The sequence below is a fragment of the Columba livia genome, chromosome 20 (genome assembly GCF_036013475.1).
Source record: "Columba livia isolate bColLiv1 breed racing homer chromosome 20, bColLiv1.pat.W.v2, whole genome shotgun sequence".
Taxonomy (NCBI): Eukaryota; Metazoa; Chordata; class Aves; order Columbiformes; family Columbidae; genus Columba; species Columba livia.
The window spans coordinates 4062870-4082091 of record NC_088621.1 but is presented as its reverse complement, the minus strand read 5'-3'; the positions used below and the strand labels follow the sequence as shown (position 1 = coordinate 4082091).

Genomic DNA, 19222 nt, shown 5'->3' with positions numbered 1-19222 from the left:
TCCAAATTTTAAGCTTAGGTTTATTGAGGATTAGATTCCTCTGCTGCCCTCTGAGCTGTGAAGTCTGCCCCCCGAATGACAGCAGCCAACATGAGAACGCATTTCTCTCAGCACTGTTTATATTTCAAATCTCATTTTTATCTATTATTTTATAAGTGAGTCTATTGCAGCTCTGCACACTCTTCGTTCGTCAAGAATCAATTAAATTCAAGTAGACTATCGAACTTAACCTCATGCAAGATTTCAGCATTCCAAACGCAGCTCTGAACAAAAGGGTTTATGTCTCAGCCCACAAAGTCCTTATTCAGCTGTTAAGGCTAATTTGTCCCAAATCACACAATGTAGCCACTGATATTGCTGAACAATGACTTGTTCAATAGCTTCCAATGTTCTAACCCTGGCTCAGATTCTGAAAAGCACCAAGAACCTCCATTCCCATCACTTTCACTGAAATTTTAGGGACAGCAAGGTGCACCTGACAAAGCTCAGGAGTAGGTCTTTTAGTCTGCTTACAAAGATTGTTTATAGCAAACTATTTTCTGCATTCATTTTTAAAGTTAAAGCATTCCATAGTAACCTTGGCTGTTTCCTAGCTATACTCATAAGATCAGTGCAGCTTCAGCACAGCTCAGGAGGACTCAGCAAACCAGAGGTGCCAGAAGACACTTGTGACACTGGCAATCCTGCTTTGGGTGTTCGTTGCTAAGATGCACCAAGACAACACAGGAAAGAAACTTCAGCCTATTGAGTGATGAGAGATACAGACACACTGCAGTCGTGCCTGACCTTGTAGAGCACTTCCACATGTCCTAAACAAAATTCCTCACTGCTCTTCTTCAGCTGCTGGAGGTCTTTAGGACAGCACACCAATGCTATGAACAGCAATATCTAATTTTCTTTACATCATTATAGAAGGCAACAACCCAGAAACGCGGGAAGATAAGGTTCACTATAGGTGCACATCCACATGGGGATCCTGCCTGCTCCTTCCTGATAAGCCACGGCCTTTTGGGACGCAGCAAGTTAGGAGAGCAGAGTGAGGAACACAACTGAACTAAGGTGGAAGGGCAGGTGTTCACACTGGCCAGAGGTAACTGATTTAAACAGGACACCAGCTGACGTACTCAGCTTCTCTGACAATTGTTAGAGTTCTTGAGAGCATAAGTACTCAGTGCTTGGTTCAGACAAAGGCAGTCTTGTAGCCATGCAATTTGTCTCACTAAAGAACCAAATAAGCAGGCCTTTCATAATTAGATGCTTTCCTGCCTTTGTGGTTGCAAAGAAACTCCAAACCTGCTGATGAAACCACTCAAACACACATGCACCACTGCTTTAATGAATTACACAGGTGTATTTGCCAAGTGGAACTTAACCTTTATATTCGTTAACAGCAGATAAGCAAAAAGCCAACCTACCAGTCTGATGTTGTCTTCTGGGCGGAGCAGTATGAACATGGCCTGCAGGTGCTGCTGGAGATCCCCTGCGGGAAGGAGGGAAAGGTGAATGTACAAAAATAGCTTTAAATCACATGCAAGTTCCTGGCTGTCCAGCCAGAGCAAACGTCCACCAGGAAACCTGACACGTCACACGAGCGTTGTCACTTCCACCCACTCAGAGATAACAAAACCCCATCTCTTAGTCAGCTGCTCTTTGCTCCGTGTGCTCACCTGTTCCTGTCTTGCCACGGTCTTTCCCGCTAAATCCTGTGGGCTTTTTAAGAGGTCCTGTTCACATGTCCTAGGTAGCTTGAAATGAAAGATGCTCCACCTCGGTTTCTCCCTACCCAAGGCATAACAGTTCCTACCTACTGCTGCCAGTAACTTAACATCAGGAGCCAGTTTAACAGACAAAGTTTCCAGAGTTTGAAAAAGAAAACACTATCAGGACTACCAGATTATCTGAATACTTCAAAAAAAACCAAGAGAGGAAGTTTCTAAGGTGACCCTTTCTGCAAGGGTCAGTCAAGGAGCTCCACTATCTCCCATCCCCAGAAAGTTTATTGCCCTTCTCCCCATTCCCCACCTGCCCTGCCAGCCTTGGTTGCTCCAGAGTTGGAAAGCAACGTATGGCTTCCTTGGCCAGCTTTAATCGACGTTTTCAGCCCCAAACACACAAGGCATTTTGTAAGCTTCCTGGATTAAGAAAAAGCAAAGGAAAGGTTTTAACGTGCCAGAATCAGCACAAAGATATCACATCCTGTCCTGTGAAGAGCTGTCGGCTTTGCTGGTATTCACGGCACGACTGCTGCTTCCTATCACATTGTCCAGCGACAAGCAGATGCTTTTGTTTCCTTATGAGCTGGCAGGCGAGGTGCAAAGCATCAGCTAGGGTGGGATCTCAAGAGTGATTTACAGTATCCCAGAGATGCCAAAAGCCCTGGGGAAGTTGCATCCTTTTCTGGCCTCCAGTGTTGGAGCACAACAGCAAGGCCACCAGCCTGAAAACCAGCCCGTTTGCCAGGTGGCCTGGGGCACAGGACCACCCAGAGGAGCATGGACAGCTGGTACCATATCTAGTCCATCTGCCAACGAGTGATTTACATTGCTGAAGATGATATGATTAAAGAAATGGGTGTGAGCATTAATTATTTCCTGCTACGCATTTACTCTTTATGCTGGATTCTAGCACCTCCGATGAATTACAGAGGGAGGTTGGGAAGGGTAGTCAGCCTTCCTAGGAAATGCTCTTGTAGCCACTTGAAACACTATTGCATCCATAGGCAGCAATTTCATACTGGAAAGTTATGTCTGCTCTCCACCCCTCTTCTAACTGAGTGTGCCAGAGATAAGTCACAACACACACGGCAATGGAAGTTGAGCACGGATTATCGGAGTCCAGGAAAGGAGACAGTTTTCTCTGCCACATGCTCGCTGCCAAAGGCCGGTTCACCTCTCAGAGCCACACTCTCTATACCACTGGTTTAATCTTGGTGGCACAGATGTTCTGCTCAGGAAGGTGACACATTGATCCCTTGGGGTCTTGGTCTGCTGATATATATTGTATATTAGAAGAGCCCACAGAAAAGAGAGATGGTGCACACTCATACAAATGTATTTTTTCAGTGAAATCTCCAAGCACCATAAAAAATATATATATATTCACATCACTTGACAAGCAGGGAAACTGAGGAAAGGACAAGCATTGATGTCTCAGTAAATTTCACCCCGTAAGTTGAAGAGACAGGAATAAAAAGAATCTTCTAAGAACAAAAATCCCATCCCTTAGGCAACCCAGCCTCTTCAGTACAAGACGTCTTGCTGTAAGCAATTACAACACACCGGATTTGCTTCTTGGCACCTGGCTCCTAAAAGTTCTGGGTTGATTAGATGAGCAACTGTTTTCCACCAAGGTCTCCAGCCCCCACACAAGTCGATCAGGCAACAAGAGACTTGAAAGCTGTTTGTGCTGCCTTGCACAGGTTCACAGGGAAACGCATCCAGCATGTCTGCTCTGCAAGGTACAGCCAAGACACCAACTGGTAATTCATGCATCTCACTCAAAGCAATTTGGGTACTGCTTGTACTATGTCTGTGTGGATGTAATGAATCACCTTTTGACTTAAATTCTTTCTGTAAAGATGTTTGTAAACAGATTTTGAGGTGGACCAGTCACCAGGTATGTAACTCTGCCAGGTGTAGAGCTGAATGACAGCCCAATGGTATCAAATAAATCTACACCTGGAACCAAACCAAATCACCTTTTGCTGGTCACTTTTTTGGCAAAGAGTTGATTCCAGCCTCTCTGTTTCTGTCTCTGTCCCATCCACAAAAGTCTGAAGGTCTCAATGTTGGTTTTCTCCTGCTGATGGTTTAATGGAACAGAAAACCCTGCACTATCTGATCCCTGAAAAATGCCATCGGTTAATAAGCACCATAAAAACACAATGAAAAGCAACCTACTCTGAAATGTTTGAGTTTCATTATTCAGACTGACTTTTCAAACAAAGAGTCCAAGCAAAAAACACAGATCAAACTTTCAGCAGATAAAGAGGGCGGGATTATGACTGACTCTGTCTTATTCACTCTGCTCACATGTCTGAAAAGTCACACCAACGTTGCTCAGAGGTTTCTCCACCACCACGTAGAGGTGTTTCCTCCCTCTCTTCTATAACAACCAGTTACTTTCTGATCAGGAAGCACAATTACTCATCCTGTATCATAACCCGTTTTGGTTTGGATGGCAATCCTCCAGCCCTGCTCTCACACACAAATTACAGGATGATATTTGGGGGGCAGTTGTTCTCCACTCCCTGTGATGTCATGATTGCTGCCCCACTGCCACTCATCTGTTTGGTTTTACAGTATAAACAAAAGAGTATGGAAACCTTTTTTTCTATCAGCATTAAATATCGCAGCCTTGAGACTGGCAGGTGTGGCTTTAATACACAGCTGGTGTAAACAGAAACGTGTGTTGTCTGGTGAGAATCAACTCCAGAAGGTGTCCTGGGGAACAGAGCAGGCTCAGTGACACGTTACCTGCGTGTTTGTTGCGCCGGTGACTGATCCTGGGGGTGGACGAGCCATTTCCTCGCGGCAGAAAGAGCGCGGCACCTTTCACGGTCAGGAAGCTCTCACTGATGCTGCAAGGGGAGAGACAAACAGCAAATGAGGGTAAATCTATATTGCCTTTAAAAGGAGAAACGCAAGGGAACAAGAGAGGTTCAAGGCATTGAATGTACGCTCTGCTCTTCTGCAAGGAAAGTGATTTACACTGAATTATTTTGTTGGTAAAGAACTCCCCACCTCATATAAATACTGCAAACATAACTGAGAACAACATAAACACAGAAACATTGAACACAAGAACATATGCCTGGTGCCGTTTCGCCTGCAGACGTGGAACCTGAGCAGGCAGACGGGATTAACCTATGGCTATATTTTCATTTGAAAGTCAAGATGAGAGATCCACATTTCTAAATGGTGATTAATACAGCGAGCCCACGCATCGCTATAATTGCGGATTCTGTTAACCCTGTGCTTTGTGGTTCAGACGCAGCTGATGCCCTGCAGAAACAAATGTCTCCCTTCAGCAGTGTACATAACAGATTAAGAAATCATGAAACTACTGTCTATGAGTTGTGCGATAATTAACTCTCAAAGACTTATAAATTAAATGCAAAACTGTAATGCTGATGAATTCAAACATCACTTCCTGCCTTGATTTTGCCCTTTCTGAAGGCACATGAGGAGAGAGGTTCGTGGAAAAGGGCAATAAAGAGTTCGCAAGTTCTGTGGAACAGCTGATATTCTAAATGTGTCTTCCAGCAGTTTTCTAATGGCTGTGGCTCATGGAAAAGACGAGACATGCTATAGATTTTGCAATTAAGCCATCCTGTTGCATAATTAAGAGGTTCCTGCTTTCCTCAGAATTGATAAGACAGTCATACAAGGTTCAAAAAAAGTCAGAAACAATTCCACGGTCAACAGGATGGTTGATGAATATGGTAAGACAGGATGGAGAGTCCCTGGCATCACGTACCCCGGCAGCTCCGCGCCTCAAGAGAGACGTTGGCTTGCTCTCTGCAAATCAACAAGGGACTAGAACTTCTTAGTTCCTTTCTCTGCTTAAACAAATACCAAAACTAATTATTTATTCCCTTCCTTTAAGAGACAAGGACCGGGAAATAATAATAATAGAGTAAAAACCCCCGCCATTTATTTGAAGAAATTCCATGTCCCAAATGCAGGTGAAGGCTGGAACACGCCAACTCGCCACCTTCACGGCTGCTTCTGCTCTGCTATCAGCTGCCACCAGCCCTGGGGACCTTCTGGTGGCTCCTCAAAGGCATTTGTGAGCCTCAGCACGACTGAAAACAGCATCGCAGGGAGATCAAACGTGACCAAGAACCAGCAGACAGCACATGACACAAACCTGTCACCTTCTAGTTTCACGATTTGAGTTCGACTGCTTTAGCAATTGGTTTTGTCCACTATGTTTTTATTGCTACAAGGATTAGAAAAGCTTGTGTTAAAGCTGGATTTCCCCCTAACCTCAAGCACATTTCTGGGCACCTCTCCATTGTCCTGGTGGGGATACGAAAATCCAATTTGCTGAGCTCCAGCAGGGCAGATGCGCACACTCGGAAAGACCTTTTTTGAGGTTGTAGCGCATCCCAATGTTTAGACTGTACTGCCTGTCATAACCCCAGCACTCCTCCTCACTCACAAAGTTTCTCCCAGGACTACTTTCTAAAATTAAACCAGAAGTCAAATCTGCACTGGATGCTTCAAAAAAACCCCGGAATTTTAAAAAGGGAGAAAAATAAAAAAAAAAAAAAATCACTCATCACAAATTAAAATGGATCAGAGATATTCACCTATGCTGAAGTTTAAAACAAAACACAAAATATTAAATCCACTGGGCACACTGAGCGCAGATGTTTCCTCAGACTCTTCTCATATAAAAAAAAATTGACTGAGCCCTTCTAGCTTTTGGTGACAAACAGATCCCCTGAAAGCCCCAAGATACAGTTTCTTAAAGCCTGAAAAACCAAGTTATCCCAAAGCCATTGACTTTAAAAAGAGTGCGAAGACATTCTTGCTTTCTCCAGCCTTTACAATCTCACTACAGAGGCAAATTAATTTCAACCTGCACAGGAGAAGAAACTCAGCAGTCACAGCCAGTTTGCACATAGTTAATTTTATCAGCAAAGCCAACAACTGCTATTAGCAACCCTTTAGCCTGTGCCTGAGCTTTCCCCAGAAGGCTGAATTAGCAACTATTTTAGTGGATAAAGCAGCACGGAACTGGAGAGCTGCAAGGTTAAACATTTTCTCACTCCCATCACTTTCTCTTCTCATCAACGCTCGGGTTTCAGCCACCTGCCTGGAAAGGAAACACGGGCAAAACTAGAGCCATTCCCACCAGGTATGTCCTTCCACCTCCTCTCCTAAGGCCACCAAGAACCTTGTTTTGGGCCACTAACCATGAACAACAAGTTTGACTTGGTAAGACTAGAGAAAGAGAATGTAATTGTCCATGGGAAGGGTCGGAGCAGCTGAAGAATGTGGCAAAGCAAATAATTCTTGTAGAGCGGGGAGGTCAAGCAGGCAGCACCTCAGGTAGGGATGGCCATAGGCACAGGTGGGAAAAGAGCAGGTGGGTGGTGACAAGAGCCTCGTCCTTTGGCCAGTTACAGCTTTGGGGACACTCAGTGCACGGACAAGGGCACAGCACGTTATTGGCACTCTCAGCATCACCTGCCACGAACTCCGAACACCACACACACATCAGCATCCAGCACAGCATCCTGGCAAAAACTACCATAATGCACAAACACGCAACCAAGCCCTTGCTCCAAGATTCAAGCAGTAAAGAAAATCTTGCGAGAAGAAGCAAAAAGCTTATAGGAATGTTCAAACAGCTGTAATAATAACTGCCAGTGAAGCTTCACACCGCTCCTTTGGGAGGGAGTGCACATTTGTGCACTGCGCTTCTCATCCACTCCAGCTCAGGTCTATCATCCTCCTTTGATCGATAAGTTGCAAAACACTAAACCAAGAAAAAGACCAGACTTGAGACGCTTGCAGGAGCGGCGCAGGCGGCGTCAACACTCAGCTCGCTCCCGAGGCCGCGGAGCGAGGGCAGCCGGGGACACGGAGCAAAGCTCGCGCAGCACGCCAGGACTCGCCCTGCAAGAGCAGCGATTCCAGCGGCAGCTCGCTGTGCCTGGTGTGGAAACCGTGACAGGAGGGCAGGCCGAGCAGCCTGCTGGTTTCTGAGCACCTCAAGGCATTTCCCTCCCCCTTCCTGCTTCCCTTCCCAAACCGTTTCCCTTCCTGCACAGGCCAACCCGGCGTACGGGCTCCTCGACCAGCTCTTATTATCAGCCCCTCCCGGACTTTACCCGGCCACAAGAAGAGTCCTGGTTCATGAAGCATCACTTCCCCAGCCATGGGTGCAAAGGTGTGGGAAATAAGAGCAGCTTGGCAGCCAAGGGCATTTCTCCATCGAACCAGCAGATGAGAGCATCACACACCTCCAGCACCCCTCCCTAGCAAAGAGCCTAACTCTTTTAGCTTTGTTGTCATTTGTTTTTCAATAAACATCTCTATTTCCCTTGCTTACTTTTTAAAGCACCTGATTTAATAACTGCCAAGAGCATTAACAAAATATGTAGAGGAGAGCAACGTTTGGCTTTCAGTTTGAAGCCTTTGCTGCTGGGCAAGTGACGAAGGCACCTGATTCTCTTCACACAAAGGCCAGAACCCAGGCTTGTGTAAAGCAAAACGGTGCCAGTCGCTAATAATAATAAAATAACCCCAGAAAACGAAAAACCCACCACAACAACAGGGAAATGAAAAAGGCAAGGACACCTCAGGACTGCTCTACACTGACATTTGCATTAACAGGGTCAGCTGGCAGCACACACAGACAAGTCCAGGCATCTCCAATATCCGAAATAGCAACAAACCCAGGGCAGAGCAAAACAAGGGCCACGACTTACCGAAAAGGGCTCTGTAACAATGTCAACAGAGGTGACAACACCGAGGGCAGGGAGGGAAAGGGGAAGCGGTTCTCTGACAAAGGCCGTCTCTGGCCACTCAGCGCTTTTGCAACTTAAGAAACGGTACGAGGAGAAAAACAAAGCAAGCGTGGGAACCCAGGCCATCGCAGATGTTTGACGCAAACTGCATTTTTAGCAACATCTGCATTTCTGCCTTTTTTTTTTTATTATTAAGAAAAAGGAACTGTCTACAGGCACTTCCTCTGCCCCGAGGTGGGGCTCCCTGGGGACATCGCTCAGCTGCAGCGACACAGGCACAAGCACGGAATGATTTGCAATGCCAGCAGTAACTTGTTCATACTGACTTTTCTATGATCCCTTCCCACCGTAGCCAAGTCTTCTCGTCCCTGGCTTTGGTCTCTGATATGACATCTGCTGAAGCTGGGCTAGGACAACAACTTAGTTGGCTAGAAGGTGAGGATGATGGGTATGAATCTGAACTCTAAAGGCACTGCAACTCCAAGGCAATCCCTTTATCTTCTCCAAGAGAGAAAGCAGTTTATATTGTATTACTTGCAAAAGGGAGCACTGAGGAGCACGGTTGTGTTTGCAAGAGCAACCACTTCATATGCACAAAACCACCACACAGAAGCAGTTTCAGAGATGGGATCTAACCAGCCTCGGGTCATCCAAGAAGGCTATAAGGAGTGTTGACACCCACTCAACACCCTACTGAGTTAACGGTCTGCAAGTCGAGCCCATTACTGGAAAAAACAGAATGTACACATGCCACCAGTGCTCCTCTGGCACCACAATCGCTTGACTTGAGCTCCAAAAACCTTTTTGTGTACTTCAGAGTCAAAGCAGCTTGGGTAGCCTGTGTACACTGGTGAGAGCAGTGGCATCCTTTGGAGGTGGCACAGAAGATGCCTGCTCTGGGCTGGGAAACTCATCCCTGCCAGAGATGCCCCTCTGCCAGCAAGGGGAGCAGGGACAGCTACTGTTTGCAGCCACAATGCTTCTGCCCCATGCCAGAGACAACCACAAGCATTCCTGTGCCACCCGGTGCCCCCGGCCCCGCTCTGCGGGAGCCGACCTTTGGACTCCCATCAACCGTATTCCCTCGCAGGCAGGGCTGGGATTTATTTGCTACAGGCACTGGAAAGCGGGCTGCATTTTAAGCTGGACTCCAAAAGACATTTTATCACTTCTGATAAAAGTCAAAGTGTGCGTGGGCTTCCCATTCCTCTCATGCACTCCTGGCTTACAAATGAACCAGCCCAACAACACACAAACCCGTAAGTGAAGGCAATGCGGGCAGACTGCAGGCAGGAGCTCGGCGCTGCCTTCCCAGCAGCTCCGAGTCACGTTTCCCCGGGGTGCTGCTGAACGCGAGCTCCTCCAGCGACACACAGAGCCCTCCCCGAGCCACCTCGCTGCCCAGCCCGGCTCCAGCGCTTCTTGCCAGCGCTCGGCAGCCCTGGAGCTGCGAGCGAACGGCCTCGTGCCAAACTTGAGCAGTTCATAGGCGAGACGCACCAGCTCGTGATGCTGAAACCGCCACCGAAACGCAGCCCGGGCTGGGACGTCCCGCTGCAGCGTGGATCGGCAGGTAATTATTTCAAGGAATAGGAACTTGGGCGCAGACTGTATGATTCACCACGGCAATGACCAACAGTTATGTAAGGATGGATTGAAGGTGTCACACACTGAAACATACTCATTTCCCACAGAGCACATAGAGCGAAAAGCTTTACTGACTGTACCTTGCTGCACAACACCAAGGGCATCACAGCAAGGTGCAGTCAGCCTGCAAGCCGGCTTCAGAGAATCCACCCGGAAACAAAGAAAAATATGCCAAAAAGCAACAGCAAAACAAGTTGTGCAACAAATCTCTGACGTGCTCTGGAATTCAAGACTGATGATATGCACAAAATAATTTCTACAGTCTGAGCACAGTGGTTCATGTACTAGAAAGGGGGCAGCTAACACAATTAGGATGCTTATTAAGAAATCCGGGCACTTGGTGTTTACAGAAGAAATCTGATTCTATGCACTTTTTAAAGCAAGAGACCCAGACCGGAAGCGAGACCATGAAAGGAATTTGTTTTACATGATAGTCCCCAAAGGCTTCTAGGTCTCCAAGTCAAGACATTCCCAGATTAAAGCCCTACATGACATTCTTCTTGCACTATATACTGTTTAAATATCCATGGACATTAATGCATACCATCGGGTTCACGGAGCAGGACACTTACACCCACGGGAATGCTCCGCAGTGCTTTACCACCATGTGCCGTCCTACCAGCTCAGTCTGTCCAACACCAGCCAGCTGCTGCACTATGAATAAATTGCACTCAGAAATACACTCCTAAAAACACTTTAATCACCATCCGAAAACTTCATAAGGAGAATCTATCGCATCAAGGATTAGAGGAAAACAAACAAAACCCAAAAAACCAAAAACCAAACAGCTTTTTGGTTAGTTATTGTCAGAAAGAGCACCCCTCTGATTGACACGTGCTTATCTTTTTTTCCTGTCTGAATTAACAAAAGTCCACAGTTTAAATCCCACAGAAAACTCAATTGCCAAGTTTGAAAACGCATTTCTTTTTAAGCCTCAAACACTAGATGACACATCCTCAAGCAGCTGGTTAACAAGCCTGAAAGGTCTCTCCCTACCAATGTTTAAGACAGGATATTTTATGACTAATTTTCACTCCTATCTCCCCGCACGTGCCCAGTTCATCACCGTTACAGACCTGACCATGTTTGGCCTGACTGGCAGCACCGCGAGAAGGAACCCTGTGCTTTAAATACGCCCGTAACACAAGTCACAGGAGACACGCTGAGGTCAACACGCTATCCCCCCGGCACACCAGCCAAGTCCAGGGGCATCTATATTTAGCCAAAATATGCCCAGCACTCTGGAGATGGAAGGAGCCCACTGGTTTGCCTGAAGCCCCGCCAGCGCTGGCCGAATCCCCGGGACGGGACCGTCTGACCAGGAGCTGGCGAGGGCGCTGGCACCCGATCAAACTGGGGCACCCTGCATGCCCAGCACAGCCCCCCGGCACAGGCGCAGAGGTTGGGCTGCCTGGGGAAGCGGCCCCGTGCCAGGACTCGGCTCTGTAACCATCCCGACACCCGCGGCGGGGCATGGGATGGGGGAATTGTGCCGTGGAAGCAGCCTGGCTCTGCTCGCAGCCTTCTTGCCTGCCCTTGGTAAATATATTAATGGACCCCTGTAAATAGAGCACCAAAACAAGGACCACTCTGTCTCCGCACAAAGAAATCAATGCTGAATAATAAGCCTTTTCCTCTGTGCTAAAAAGAAGCAGATGCTTGTTTACCAAAAGCATTAAAAAAAAAATCATCAAGAGGCTGTTGGATTTAACTTGTAAAAAAAAAAAAAAAAAAATTAGAAGGAAGTTATTTGTTCAGTATTTTAAGTTGTGCAGCACTCAGCACTTTCAATTTTATCTCATTCCTACTGCAGCCTCCCCATGCACGGGGCTCTCTGATCCCTAAATGAGTTTCCAGCAGGAACAGTAACATCAGTTCAGGACTGACTGTCCCTTTAGATTAGCAAAACCGACAGTCAGCGGTAACCAGCAACGCGAGATGGTTTGTGAACTGTTTCAGACAGAACAGCCACGTGCCAGATTTCTTTCAATAGGTTTTGATTTGAAATTGGAAGTCACGGGGAGCTTTACCTGTTGTGCTGATACGGCCCATAACCAGGCGATTGATCTGCTCACCACTGCAAATACACCAGTGTATTTTATGGAGCAAAGCCGCAATTGAGGGAGTGCAAACTATAGAGAGGCTGTGATTAGTGACTTGAAATTTTAATCAGCTAGTAGCGAGAAAACAAAGCCAAAGGATCAGAAACATTTCATAGTTGGAATAGTTTAATGGATTCCTGTGTCTTTTCTTCAACACTTAGAAGGACAGTCCTTAGCATAAGCAAAGTTAACACAAACTTCAGGTTCAATTTAAAGCTGCAAACCAAGGAAGAAATACAGCATCACTTTGAGTTAAGTGACCCAACACGGCGGGGAATGGGGTAACTCAGCCTTTAAAGACGTTCTGCTCCCCAGCAGATGGGGACTCGCTGCCTTGTCCCCTGATGCTCAGAGCACACAGCCAAGAGAAGGACGTCAGCATTCCCCTGGTGTACGTGACAATCAGTCGCTGGAGCCATCAGGAAAAGCTCTCCAAATCAGACCGTGAGATGGAATTATGATGCATTTCAAAACGCAGACTCAGCAGCGCTTTCCAACCCAACTCTTCCCCCCGCAGATGCCGAGTTCTTCCTGGAGACAACGTCCCTTGTGACTCTGCTTTTTCTTTTGGCTCTCTGAATAGGGATCAGCTTACCAGGAGCCCTTTATGCCTGAAATAATTTCCATTAATCACTCACCATACACCACTTTAAACAGAAGCTGACACACTGTGGACGTCCAACACCACCACAGCATCTCCCCACATACACAAAGGCTGAAACGAAGGGCAGCCCAAGGGGCAAAAGGAATCGGGGGGTTTCTATGTAGCAGACAAGTGAACTTCTTCAAACTGCTCCCGAGCATTGCGATGTTTTTATACAGACCCCCGCAAGCTTTAAATAAAAGCAGAGAAGCAGCACCACTTGAACCATCCACACTTCACTATATCTGCTCACAAAACAAGCAAATAAAAGGTGACACAGCAATCTGCATCTTGCAGCATCACCCCGCAGTTTTGCCTTTGTGACCCCTCAGGGCAGCTGCAAATTAACTTCCTCTTTTAGCACCTTAATGTGACTTTCAGCTGAAGACGTTGGTGCTTAACTTCAAAATGCATTTAAGGAGTTTATAACTCAATATAAAAACCCTGCAAAGTTTTGCTGGCTAAGACTCAGAGTGGAAACACATTAAATAAAGTTTTAATTTACAAGAGCCTGAACTCTGAAGAGCAGAGATTCCAGATGTGTTTAACCCTGCAAAAGTCAGGTGCTAAATTTCATCCGAATTCGCACTTTAGGCAGTTCAGCAGCCAATTTCCAGTGGTTAACTCAGGTCTTCATGTTTCCTAAGAGCATGCAAACCCCTTTAAAAACCACACATTAAAGCAGAAAGACCAACGGAATACTAAACACCGCTGAATATCACAGACCCAGCAAAGTCTCTAACAAGAACAGGGTGTACTTTAGGGAAAAGACTCTTAAACGGCTTTTTAAAAGGCTCTAGAACAGATATTTGTTTAATTTCAAGCTAGAGAGCCTCTCATAAAACATTTCATAACGTACTTGAAGGAGCTAAGGACAAAAGAGTCAGGAACATTACAAAGGCATCAAGGTTTTGCTCTGTGCTGGGAAACTCGGTGATGTCCTGCCCCATCTCCCTATGTCCCACGGAGCATCCCTCCCGTGCTCCTCGGCCCCGCTTGTCAACCAGGGACATGAATCCTCCTCCCTTCATGTCCTTACAACTTTCTCCTCCTGGCGAACCAACAGGAGGGCTAGAAATCATGCTGACAAATGATTTGTTTTTATTTAGACTAACTACCTTTTCAGTCTTTGCAACACAGAGGAATGCAGCTGTTCCACTTTGCAGTTGTTTTTTGATTTCTCCATCTCTTTTACAAAGCAAATAAAGAAAAAACAAACCCAAACAACCCTAACGATAACAATAACATAAAAGCCAGTGACAAACTCCTCACACACTGCTACATAATGAGCTTTAAAAAAAGAAAGAACAAAAGTTCTGGGTTCATTTTAAAGCAGCACGGAGCTGCAGGTGAGGAAGAGGTGGCTGAGCCGAGACCAGGTGACAACCCCCAAAAACGTCCCCTTGGGACACCACAAGAACCGAGGCTGCGGGACAAGAGGCGCAGATGAGCAATTTGTTCTCTTCGCGCCGGCGAACAAGCACAGGGAGGGAGGAAATACAGCACAGTTCGTTATGCACGGTAACGTTGGTGTACGGATAATTAAGTTTAAGCTCAGCTCAAGAGCGCTCTGCAGGGGTCCCAACCCACCCTGGGCACTTCAAAGGGACGGGCTCACTCTGATTCATCTCTGTGCCTCCAACAGGAGCCTTATCAGAAAATTCAGGTGTAACCCATCTGCACTTTCCTGGTGAAACGCTGGAAATTTAAGCGTGTGAACCAAGCCCAGAACTGTGGGGACCCCAGGCCGCTGGGACAGCAGGGACCTCATTAAGCCACTTGTGAGAAGTGTGTGAACAAACCACGGACTTCACTACTAAGTGACAAAGATCATTTGTTTAAAAGAAAAGGACTAAATTTATGGTTCAGCACTTGGTGGATTTAGCCTACTTGTAACAAAGGTGTTTTGAGAGAAAGCATGGTTCTTAAATGGCTTATTACAAATAAACCCAGAGACCCCAAAGGGCTGAACACAATGTTGATGAGGGCCAGATAAGTACTGGATCAACAGGGAAATGCACTGAACAAGAGCCTGTGGCCTTAATATACCTAGAAACACCCATATTTGAAAAGCTGCCGACGCCAAGAAGCGCCGACCCTACAAAGAGAGTTCATGGGCTGGATTCCCGTATCACTCACAGCCTTCACAAACACTTCCTTTTACCATTAATCTCTCCAGGTTTTTCTCCTCCCCAACCTCACTCATCTGTGGGCCAATGTCCTTGAACCAGAAGGCTTCTCTGTCACAAAACACTGGGTTAATCCCACACAACATAGCAAAAGGCGGCTGCAGAACAACTATTGCCAGTCTCCAGTTACATCCCAAGCTGCTGAACTTAATTAAGCTCTGGCCCCAGTGCACAGGCAGAGCAAAGGGGATGGATCCTCAGAATATTTCAGCAAAAGCACAAGGAATCAGAATTAATGGCAGGAGGGAATTTTACCCCACGTGTGTGTGTCCTCAGCCAGCTGCTAAAAAACACCGCAGCTGGAAACTCAAGTTGCAGATTCGCTCTGCACACATTACGCCCATTACACTGGAGAAAAAATATTTGCTGAACTAGTTTTAGGCTCATATGGGCTGATAATTTAAATGGTGTTTGTCAGAGCGATGCAGAGGAGATGGCAACTCTTCAGGGCCTATTGCAGAATGGGATGCAACATTTTAAACTTTCTCTGACCCCATAAACACTGGTTAGAAGCAACATCTCGAGAAAGTTAGCCTGAAGTTGTTTAAAAACCAATGAAGTAATATTTTAGCCAGGGGCTCTGTGATAAAGGTACAAGAAAGTACAGTTGTGCAAAAGAAAATCCCAGCTGGTCTATTCAGTGGCCCCAAAAAGTCCTTTCTGCTGATAATCTCACTCGGGTCCTTCTGCTTTGCAGTCTATAGAAAAATCCCAAGTATTTCCAGAGACTGGAACATCTGCAGAAGTTTCAAGAAAACACAGAATCTCAGAGGCAACCGTACCATTCACAACCTTTTAAAACATGGACTTGTCAGCCCAGCAGCGTGGGCTTCCTAACTAAAACATATTGCTTGAAAAACAGTGTATGTGCGTGGGGGGCTTGTCCTTGCACGCTAGTTTGCCGCTCAGGTTTTGATTTTACATCCGATAACCATCTCTGTCTCTGTTCCAACCCCCTACCAGGAAGGACTGGTGAGACAAATACTCAGAGCTTCCAGGGGAATCAAAGAAAAAGCCAAACAGGAAAAGTAGTAATGAACAATACAGCCCTGGCTTAGTTAATGATCAACTTTGGAGCACACAGCACACTACTTTTACCCAATCACCAAAACTTATTTGCGTGGTTTTTGATAACCAGCAGGTTGTAAGAGGCCTTTTACTCATTGCATTTGTGTTATCGCAATCGGCAAAGAAATAAAAAGATGAGAAATCCCCCGCAATGTGGCTGAGTCACCAGGTTCTCCTGCCCACCCCCCTTCCCCTGAGGGCACAGCGCTGTGTCCCGCAGCCACGCAAACCCGGCATTCAACACACCCAACGGGAACACAGCGCTGCCGCCGTCCCCATTGATCCCACCAGCCCCTACAAGAGCTGACGAGATCACCAACTTCTTTCCATATTTCAAGCGCCTTCAACCAGAGGGACCCTCAGGCAACTCCAGCCACAGCTGACGGTGGTAACGGGAATCACTCTGCTATCTGCCAGGCTTTTGAGCAGCTGTTTCCAAGCATCTCCTCGTCAGCTCTTAAATAGCATCGACTCTCAGCACAATGGTAAAACGCTCACAAAGGTACAAGCGCTTACAATGGTACAAAGGCAATTAAAGATTTCCAATAACACGCTGCTCAGAGGATTACGGTCTAATTGCTGAACGGTCAAGGTTTTCGACAGCAATAAGACTGCAAGCAGATAAAAAGGTTGTAAGGTTTCACATACAATAGATAAATAAATAAGCAGCTCTTCAAACAATGGTAAGAGCAGCCACACACCTAAGTTCCTGACTTGGCATAATTTAATATTAGGTGGTCATAAAATACCCTCACACGGAGGCCAGAGCTGCATGACAAAGGTAAATGAAAGGGGTGGGGAGGCCGGGCACAAACAGGAGGCAACACAATGCGCCCGAGTCACCTGGTGGTGTAATCCAGCGCAGTTTGTAACTATCTGCACAGCCCGTAACTTCCTCTGACGGTTGTGAAGTGTTGTTTCTTCACACTATGCAGAAAAAGGTTTGTCACTTACACAAAAACTGATTATGTGAGAGAGCAACAGGCTGATAAGCCAAGTCTGCGGGAATGTTTTGTGGCCACCTTTAACCTTTAGCTGAAAATAATCCTGTTTAACTTGTAGGGTTTATTTTTTTTAAGAGTTCCAAGATACACCCAAAATGTGAAGAAACTCTATTCTAGCTCCTTCTTTTTTTTTCCCCAAACTTTAAAATACTTATGAAAACTATCAGTTAACATCTTATAATAGAAAACAGAGTAATATAAAGTAAGAGAACCATGGAAAGTAGCAAACATATTCATGTTTGTAGATCCATATGGCTCTTAAAATGTTGGAGGATGAAGGAGTAAACAGTACTGGAAGGAGTAATCAGTACTGGAGTGTTCTAACGTGTGCTCCATGGGAGCTGAGGGAGAGCTCTCGCCGCTGCTTTGCAGAAAGACAACAAGCATTTAAACACACAAAAATCGCACAAAAATGGCAGGGGGAGCGCAGGCAGCAAAGCTGGGTGGCTCATCCTCAGGTGCAAAAGAAAGGCCAAACATCCATGTGCATCTTCAGCCCACGCTGGTTGCTGAACACCGGCCGGGCCGCAGAGGAAGGATGTGGCTGGGTCTTCCCAAACCCCCAGCGAGCGCCCTGATTGCCGGACAACCCTGCTTTGCCACCGAGATAAAGAGGAAAAGTGACCGACAGGAATCAGGCGCTATCACAGGGACACGGAAAAAACACTCCTGGGACACAACAATGAATGAGATACCGAAAACTTGGCCAACGGCAGAGGAAGCGGCCACAGGCAGGAAGAGCTGATCTGTGGCTGTTCCTCTGGGTTTCTGCTGTTAAAAATCCTTTGGTATAAGCAAACTGTGTGAAGTTTTGCCTTGTTCCGTCTATTTTTTCCCCATCAACTGCCTTAGAGTTTTAGTAGACCACAGTAAATTTTGAATCCTGCACACAAATAAACTAGTAAATCAGCAGAATCCCCACTAGGTTCATTGAGAGTAGCAAGACTTTCTGGAATGAGTTACAACTACAAATTCTGAGCATTTTGCTAAAAACAAGCCTCTCGGACATCATTGAAATCCTTGTGAACCTGAAATACATTAGACCCGGAGCAGCTGACTACACTACTGACTAAAAAGTGTCAACACAAGAGTAATTTCTGCTGATCTCTGAAAGCCAGAGCTGATTAGCCAAATACATCTCCTAAAAAATACACTGAAACAGAAGTTCCTGATAACATTTGGGTCACTACTGCCCTTCTCATTCCACAGAGAACACATTTTCAGCACAGTAAAACAACAAAAGCTGGATTTTAGGACACCTATTATTAATCAGCACTTGTGAACTTGTGATTAGGATTATAAATTTAAAAATATTTATTATACCAGCCTGAAAGCCACACCACCGTCCTGATTGAGAATTCTATCAAAATATTAACCCAGCGCTCAAGCATTTTGCAAATATTTATGCATGGGCCAAAAGCTCTGTCATTCTCATGCTTATTAATCTTCCCTTCCAGGAGGCAAAGGACGGCCTAAGCTCTTCTGATAACTCAGTTATCTCTCCCTCCAGAAAAGGAAAGGGTGGTTCTTCCAACCCGGTGGCAATTTAAACTATTAGTGGATACCAGATGGCAGAGACGAGCGGTGTTTCCCCTTTCTTTTGATCCCTTTCCATACCCTATCAAATTGTGGGTTAAGTGTTTGAGCAGTGCATTAAATAAACATCTTAAAATGACTTAAATTGTTACCTAACTATGTAAGATGCCTTGGTAAATCATCTTGAGTTGTAAGGAAGTGTTTCGGCCTATACTAGCTTGGGTTTTTACCCCACAATTCCAGAATTAGTGCTACTTTCCAAAGCCCAGGGCATATCTAGTTTGCATCCTCGCTTCCACAGAACAGTTCGAGTGTATCACTGTTAAACACACATTATCAGCAACCACCGGGAAAACCGTAATGTTTACAGGCAACACTGCCAGCGGAAAACAAAAATAACTAATTACAGGCATTTTGGGTAGAGTATGAAAGGCTCAGAGAGACTTAACTAAACTGATTACCAACTACAGCAGTGATTGCTTATGCTCAAAAGAGAGGCCACAGAGTCCCAGGACTTATTTCCGTATCAAGCATAAGCAGGGATATCT

At 45.9% G+C, this 19222-nt stretch overlaps 1 protein-coding gene across 5 annotated transcripts in view; it reads right to left on the bottom strand.

Annotated features, from left to right (window-relative positions):
* Positions 1-19222, bottom strand: part of SSH2 (slingshot protein phosphatase 2) — an 85781-nt gene that overhangs the window by 26999 nt on the left and 39560 nt on the right. For 4 of the 5 annotated variants that reach the window (XM_065036824.1, XM_065036825.1, XM_065036826.1 and 1 more), the window contains 2 exons: positions 4476-4579; positions 1416-1480 (listed from right to left, as the gene is read on the bottom strand). In XM_065036824.1, coding sequence (XP_064892896.1) covers positions 1416-1480; positions 4476-4579 — 169 coding nt within the window. Of the gene's footprint in view, positions 1-1415; positions 1481-4475; positions 4580-16977; positions 17062-19222 lie in introns of all 5 variants that reach the window. The other variant, XM_065036828.1, reaches the window with a different exon arrangement.